This window comes from Eptatretus burgeri, chromosome 7 (genome assembly GCF_056783735.1).
Source record: "Eptatretus burgeri isolate ZD-2024b chromosome 7, Ebu_testis_v1, whole genome shotgun sequence".
In the NCBI taxonomy this organism is placed as follows: domain Eukaryota; kingdom Metazoa; phylum Chordata; class Myxini; order Myxiniformes; family Myxinidae; genus Eptatretus; species Eptatretus burgeri.
The window spans coordinates 35,042,285-35,050,585 of record NC_140967.1 but is presented as its reverse complement, the minus strand read 5'-3'; the positions used below and the strand labels follow the sequence as shown (position 1 = coordinate 35,050,585).

Genomic DNA, 8,301 nt, shown 5'->3' with positions numbered 1-8,301 from the left:
GTTCATATGGATTCTTTCTTTCTGTACATTAACTTGGTGTTCATCTTGATTCTTTTCTTTCTTTTTCATTGACTTGATGGGTAGGTGTTCAATTAGAATATATTAACAGTTCATTGAGTAGGTGTTCAATTAGAATATATTAACAGTTCATTGATTAGATAAGTAGATGTTCAATTGTGATTCTTTCTTTCTGTTCATTGAGTAGGTGTTCAATTAGAATATATTAACAGTTCATTGATTAGAATATATCTTTTTCATTGAGTAGATAAGTAGGTGTTCAATTAGAATATTATCAGTTCATTGAGTAGGTGTTCATCTAGATTTTTAGCTGTTCATTAACTAGGTGTTCATCTTGATTCTTTTCTTTCTGTTCATTAACTAGGTGTTCAATTAGAATATATTAACAGTTCATTGATTAGATTATTTCTTTTTTTCATCGAGTAGATGAGTAGGTGTTCAATTAGAATATATTAACAGTTCATTGATTAGATGAGTCGGTGTTCAATTAGAATATATTAACAGTTCATTGAGTAGGTGTTCAATTAGAATATATGAACAGTTCATTGATTAGATGAGTAGGTGTTCAATTAGAATATATTAACAGTTCATTGATTAGAATATTTCTTTCTGTACATTAACTAGGTGTTCATCTTGATTCTTTTCTTTCTGTTCATTGAGTAGGTGTTCAATTAGAATATATTAACAGTTCATTGAGTAGGTGTTCAATTAGAATATATTAACAGTTCATTGATTAGATGAGTAGGTGTTCAATTAGAATATTAACAGTTCATTGAGTAGGTGTTCAATTAGGATTCTTTCTTTCTTTTTCATTGACTTGGTGTTCAATTAGGATTCTTTCTTTCTTTTCATTGATTAGATGAGTAGATGTTCAATTAGGATTCTTTCTTTCTTTTCATTGAGTAGGTGTTCAATTAGAATATTAACAGTTCATTAACTAGGTGTTCATATGGATTCTTTCTTTCTTTTTCATTGAGTAGGTGTTCATATGGATTCTTTCTTTCTGTTCATTAACTAGGTGTTCATCTTGATTCTTTTCTTTCTTTTTCATTGACTTGATTAGTAGGTGTTCATCTTGATTCTTTTCTTTCTTTTTTCATTGACTTGATTTTTAGCTGTTCATTAACTAGGTGTTCATCTTGATTCTTTCTTTCTGTACATTAACTAGGTGTTCATCTTGATTCTTTTCTTTCTGTACATTAACTAGGTGTTCATATGGATTCTTTCTTTCTGTTCATTAACTAGGTGTTCATCTTGATTTTTAGCTGTTCATTAACTAGGTGTTCATCTTGATTCTTTTCTTTCTTTTTCATTGACTTGATTAGTAGGTGTTCATCTTGATTCTTTTTTTTTTCTTTTCATTGACTTGATTAGTAGGTGTTCATCTTGATTCTTTTTTTCTTTTCATTGACTAGGTGTTCATCTTGATTCTTTTCTTTCTTTTTCATTGACTTGATTTTTAGCTGTTCATTGAGTAGGTGTTCATATGGATTCTTTCTTTCTGTACATTAACTAGGTGTTCAATTGGAATATATTAACAGTTTATTGATTAGGTGTTCAATTAGAATATATTAACAGTTTATTGAGTAGATGTTCAATTGTGATTCTTTCTTTCTTTTCATTGATTAGATGAGTAGATGTTCAATTAGGATTCTTTCTTTCTGTACATTGATTAGAATATTTCTTTTTCATTGAGTAGGTGTTCATATGGATTCTTTCTGTACATTAACTAGGTGTTTAATTAGAATATATTAACAGTTCATTAACTAGGTGTTCAATTGGAATATTAACAGTTTATTGATTAGATTATTTCTTTTTCATTGGGTAGGTGTTCATATGGATTCTTTCTTTCTGTTCATTAACTAGGTGTTCATCTTGATTCTTTTCTTTCTTTTTCATTGACTTGATGGGTAGGTGTTCAATTAGAATATTAACAGTTCATTGAGTAGGTGTTCAATTAGGATTCTTTCTTTCTTTTCATTGATTAGAATATTAACAGTTCATTGAGTAGGTGTTCAATTAGAATATTAACAGTTCATTGAGTAGGTGTTCAATTAGAATATTAACAGTTCATTGAGTAGGTGTTCAATTAGAATATTAACAGTTCATTGAGTGGATGTTCAATTGTGATTCTTTCTTTCTTTTCATTGACTTGATTTTTAGCTGTTCATTGACTAGGTGTTCAATTAGAATATTTCTTTTTGAAAAGGGTTTTACTGAACGATGGACGAAAGAACTTTTTAAAATTGTTGATGTAATAGATACAGTTCCTTGGACTTATAAAATATATGATTTGGAAGGGGAAGAGATTTTAGGTTCATTTTATTCACAGGAATTACAAAAGACAAAACTAAGCAGATAATACACCTTTGTGGACACTAGAGGGACAAGTCCGAGGTGTATAACAGTATATAATGTGTGTCAAGGGGGACGTTCTTAGATCTGTGAACCCCAAACACAGAATCCTCAACTGAATAGTCAAGGCTTAACTTTTGTTTGTGTGTGTGTGTGCAATGGGAGCAATAGGTTGGCGCTTCACTCCCTCCTACTATACACCGTTGTGGACACTCGAGGGCCAAGTCCGAGGTGTATAACAGTATATAATGTGTGTCAAGGGGGACGTTCTTAGATCTGTGAACCCCAAACACAGAATCCTCAACTGAATAGTCAAGGCTTAACTTTGTTTGTTGGTGTGTATGTGTGTGTGTCCCAACCCTCACATTCAAAATCTCAACCCCAACCCTCACATTCAAAATCTCAACCCCAACTCAATCCTCACCCAACACAGTCTTTTTCAAAATGAGATTTCCACATATATATATATATATATATATATATATATATATATATATATATATATATATATATATATATATATATATATATTTTACGTTTTTTTTTCTCTTCTTCCAATTCTGTCTTTTAAGGCTTTCAGGTTTGATGACGTAAAAAGGGGGAGTAAGCCTGCACTTTCTTCCCAGAACTTTCTTGATCTTGCTCCCATCAAGCACCATCCGACAAAGAACTACATCGATAGGTTTAGATCCCAAAGAGTGATAGCAACTCCAAAAGTCTCCAAAATATAAATAAATAAAATAATAATAATAATAAATAAATAAATAAATAAATAAAAGCCCCCAAAAAAGTTTCAAGTGTCCAACATAAACCCAACTTTCCAAGTCTTCAAGGTATAACCACATTCCCGTTGAGTTTCCAAGATATGTATCACATTGTGAGTTATCAATCCAGAACCCACATTTCAAGTATTCAAAGTAAAACCAACTTACAAAGTCTCTTAAGGATAACTCATTTACTGATTTTTTCAAAATTTGTGAGTCTCCAAGGTAGGCCCCATATTTAGAACCATCTTGGCAGAACCCTTTTCCTGAGTCTCCAAGGTAGTTATTTAAACCATCAAGGCAGAACTCATTTACTGATTTTTTCAAAATTTGTGAGTCTCCAAGGTAGGCCCCATATTTAGAACCATCTTGGCAGAACCCTTTTCCTGAGTCTCCAAGGTAGTTATTTAAACCATCAAGGCAGAACTCATTTACTGATTTTTTCAAAATTTGTGAGTCTCCAAGGTAGGCCCCATATTTAGAACCATCTTGGCAGAACCCTTTTCCTGAGTCTCCAAGGTAGTTATTTAAACCATCAAGGCAGAACTCATTTACTGATTTTTTCAAAATTTGTGAGTCTCCAAGGTAGGCCCCATATTTAGAACCATCTTGGCAGAACCCTTTTCCTGAGTCTCCAAGGTAGTTATTTAAACCATCAAGGCAGAACTCATTTACTGATTTTTTCAAAATTTGTGAGTCTCCAAGGTAGGCCCCATATTTAGAACCATCTTGGCAGAACCCTTTTCCTGAGTCTCCAAGGTAGTTATTTAAACCATCAAGGCAGAACTCATTTACTGATTTTTTTTAAAATTTGTGAGTCTCCAAGGTAGGCCCCATATTTAGAACCATCTTGGCAGAACCCTTTTCCTGAGTCTCCAAGGTAGTTATTTAAACCATCAAGGCAGAACTCATTTACTGATTTTTTCAAAATTTGTGAGTCTCCAAGGTAAAACTTGTATTCTGGCTCATCAAGGTATAACTTGTTCAGTGGGTATTGTCTTGATAACTCACAATGAGTACTATTGCTGTAAAACTCTTTTTCAGGATTTTGCTGGTCTCCAAGGTATAACTCTTTGGTTGGGTCATCAAGGACGAACTCGTTCTGTGGGTCTTGGTCGCTCATAAGGTCTTCAACCAAGCCAACAATTTCGCCCCAAGTTGTAGCAAAAGCAGTATTTTCATTTCGTATTTCAGACACAATTTCCTGTGAGAGAAAATAATAATGTATTAATTAAGTTATTTAATTATTAAATGAGTATGCTTCAATCAAAGTTTGAAAATAGGAAAATAAAAAATCTTACCTCAATAGATAAGAGGTTTGAATCCAGTTCATCAACTTGAAGGTTTAGTTCCATACAAGACAGAGAGTTCCAAGGAACACCAAAGTCATCCCACTCAAGGTCTTGGTCGCTCATAAGGTCTTCAACCAAGCCAACAATTTCCCCCAAAGTTGTAGCAAAAGCAGTATTTTCATTTCGTATTTCAGACACAATTTCCTGTGAGAGAAAATAATAATGTATTAATTAAGTTATTTAATTATTAAATGAGTATGCTTCAATCAAAGTTTGAAAATAGGAAAATAAAAAATCTTACCTCAATAGATAAGAGGTTTGAATCCAGTTCATCAACTTGAAGGTTTAGTTCCATAGAAGACAGACAGTTCGAGACAAGCACACAGAACACCATTGTTAGCAAAAGTTAGCTTAGCAAAAGTGGGCGGGGCTTAAAGAAAAGTGGGCGGGGCTTATTGAATACCTTGTGGGAAGTGGGCGGGGCTTAACAAAAGTGGGCGGGGCTTAAAGAAAAGTGGGCGGGGCTTAACAAAAATAACCTGTGGCTCAGGAGGTGGTCAAACAAGAGCATTAAGAGAAGTTTATCATTTCGTAATGGCACAAATGGGGTATCTTAAAAAATATAAAGATTCAAATGTTTTGTTTGTCAATATTTTAGATGGGGATTATTGTGCAAAGAAAATTAAACTATTGAAGGAATTTGAGAATGAACAAATCTTTATAGGTTCAATGAGTGAGCTGTTCAACCCCCAGGTGTTCAATTCAATGAGGTTCAACCTCCAAGTTAAAAGGGGAGACAAATAAATATACCTTGGGATAAAAAGGGGATTTATTTTTAGGGAAAAAAATATAAATCGCTGAAAATCCCCCATTCATTTACATGGGGAAAAGTGAGCCAGAATCAGTATTCTTACCCTACTATTGGGTTTCTCCTCATTAAAAGATTTAAACTAATCGAATGTTTTACAGTGATGTCATTCAAATATCCTCAGATAGATATTCAGTATTAATTCACTGTGATTTGATTGATGGAGCTTATACCAATGGAATAAGAGCAAATACAATATTTTCATTCAGTGCAAAGTCAACTCCAATTGGTTATAAATTCAATATGGAACCAAAAAATCTTGTATCTCTTCCTGTGTCAGGAAAAACCACATACAACGTAAATTTTAGGATAACTGATCAAGATAATCACATGGAGATAATCACATTTCATTCAATGGAGAAATTATATCTATCAGAATTCATCTACATGAAGTTTTCCAATAAATAAATCCAATGGTTATTGTGAGGTAACTTACTTGGGAAAATATAAAATAATTAATAAAGATGGGGATGGGATGTTCCTTTCACTATACTATAAGGGTGAAGGTATATATCTTGGTAGAGGATATTATAAACCTAAGAGACAATGGGATGTAGGACATCAATTTAGAAATAAAGGAGATGGAATAATTGATACTCCAATGGGTATAGGTTCAACTATTCTTAAACATAAAGACCAAATAGGTTCAACTGCTTCTGCCATGAGAAACATTGTGGGTGCTATAAAAAGTATCAAAGATGTTCAAAAGGAATCCCATAAATTCCAAGCAATCAAAGAAATTAACAAGGGTAAAACTCAATTGTCTCCCTAAGAAGGAAATAAAATAATCCAAATATTGGGGTTGGGGTTTCAAAAGTTTTATTTTTTTACTAAATAAATACAAGTATGTAATCAATTGATAGTAGCTTTGATTTGGATTACACCATTATCATTTCAAACTCAACGAAAAAGGAAGACTATTCTGAGGTAAATGCTATAACTGGAACAGACTGGAATGCAAATGGAACAAAAAAGTTTTGAAATAAATAATCTACAAACTTACTTGAATATAGCTGATAATTTTTTCTTGTGTAAATTTACATTCATTAACCTCCGCCATCAAAGATCGCAGGTTACTGTTTTCACCCCTTTCTGTTTGTTTGTTTGTTTGTTTGTGAACAGTATTACGGAAAAACTCCTTAACAGATTTCGACGAAACTTGGTGGGGGGATTAGGTATGGTCCAAGGACCATGCCATTAGATTTTGGACTTGGTCCAAAATCCAATATGGCCGCTATCGTGGGCATTTTGAAAAAAATTAGAATTTCTTTTTTTGCATTTCTACATGTTTTAAGTGATTTCCAACCCCCCCCCCCACCCAAAAAAAAATTGTTAGAGAAAAAAAAAATTTTGCAACTTTGTTTTCAACAAAATTTCGATTTTTTTGTATTTCTACATGTTATAAGTGATTTCCAACAAAAAACATTTGGTTTTTGTTTTCTTACAAAACAAAAAAACAAAAAAAAAACAACAACAAAAAACAAAAAAAATTATAATTGCGGCTGATTTTGGAACTTCAGGTGGATATACCCACGTAAAATCAATTTCTGTCTCAAGGAATATAGTTATGACGAATGAATTGAGTATGTAAAAGTTAAAAGTAAAAGGGAAAGTTGCAAACTATAACACTGTGAGCACTGTTGAAGACAAATTGAATGAATAGGATATCAGGTTCACTTGAGTGACCTAGCAGTATTAGTGGCGGAGGTTTTGCACTCTACCGAGTGCTCCCCCTCGAGTTAAGACTGTGAATAACACAAATGCCACACTTGTAAATGATTTCTTCTGGAAAATGTTTGATAGTGTTCGTTTGTATATTGGAACACAAGAAGTGGAAGTGGTTGATTATGTCTCTGCTACATCTGAAATGATGAAATTTATGCTATATTCCTTTCGTGAAAGAATGGGTAAGGGGGATCGGCTGAAGGCTTTATTCCTGATATGTCAACGGGAACAAATGCAGACCCCGGTAACAGTCAAAGAAAAGGAATGTATAATGATGATACAAATGCAGGTAATAGTTTTACCATGGAAATCTCCCTTAAAGGTATATTTGGATCTTGTGATTATGATAAAGTTCTGTATGGACTTAAAATTTGATTTCAACTACAAAGGAATGATAATGAAAATTGATAGCTTTTTGGCATTGTTCATGCTTTTTCTGCTCAGAATAAATTTGTTTTTAATGAAATGAGTTGGTATAATGATGAATATACTCCTAATCTTAAAACAGAAGAGATGTTGAATAGAGGACTTAACTCAAAGAAACCGCGAAGTGTATTATACCTAAAAAGAAGATGCCAAAACATTAAACGGAACCAAACCACTCACACATGGAATGTGGGTGTTCTCGAAGGAATACCTCTAGCTCATTTTAAAGAAACCATATGGAGATGGTGCTACTGATAAGAATAATGCGCTGAGTGATAATGTCAAGGTGAAACAACTTCAGGTTTCTCTGGATGGAAATTTTTTATCCACGAGACAGATTGGAAATTGATTGGGATAAAAACGATTATGCCAAAGCTTACAAGTCTTCCCAAAAGGTGTGTGAAAACAATAGTAATAAAGAACCCATTTTGGATATGGTTGCTTTTAAAAATCTGCTGACAATCTACATAATTGACCTGAGTTCGCAAAAGGAAACTAATAATTCTCATCGAGAAGAGAGAGTGAAGAAGTTGATACATATTGTTTGCTTTTGTAAGAAACAGAATTACAGATTAATACAGATAATGGTGTTATGATTCATCTCAGATAATTTTTTGATTCAGTGCATACTCAGTGCATACTCATTCAGTGCATACACAGGAAAAATAAATGAGCAGGAAAGTGCAAAATGGGGTGTATGTTAATCAAATCAATCATAATAAACTGAAATTATGCATACAAAATCAATAGCCTGGTTTGTTTAATGTTAATACAATTCAGAAAAAGGAGCTGTAAGAATTGATGTTTTTCTCACAAGAGAACAGGTGAAAATCTTGAAAGATGTTTACTCACT

The 8,301-nt window shown here is 33.0% G+C and overlaps 1 protein-coding gene and 1 long non-coding RNA gene across 2 annotated transcripts; one reads left to right on the top strand and one right to left on the bottom strand.

The window, feature by feature from the left end:
* The first annotated feature begins 779 nt into the window (after nucleotides 1-779).
* Nucleotides 780-2,368, top strand: LOC147023016 (uncharacterized). Its single transcript, XR_015059994.1, has 2 exons — nucleotides 780-1,263; nucleotides 1,434-2,368. It is a non-coding gene; the product is annotated as an uncharacterized LOC147023016 (long non-coding RNA).
* On the bottom strand, nucleotides 2,324-4,929 carry LOC147023015 (uncharacterized). The gene is made up of 3 exons (XM_085888032.1): nucleotides 4,731-4,929; nucleotides 4,439-4,633; nucleotides 2,324-4,341 (listed from the first exon to the last, which is right to left on the bottom strand). Exons 1-3 carry the CDS (start codon nucleotides 4,821-4,823, stop codon nucleotides 3,925-3,927), a joined length of 705 nt encoding a protein of 234 aa, XP_085744158.1. The 5' UTR covers nucleotides 4,824-4,929; the 3' UTR covers nucleotides 2,324-3,924.
* Between the last annotated feature and the right edge of the window lie 3,372 nt (nucleotides 4,930-8,301).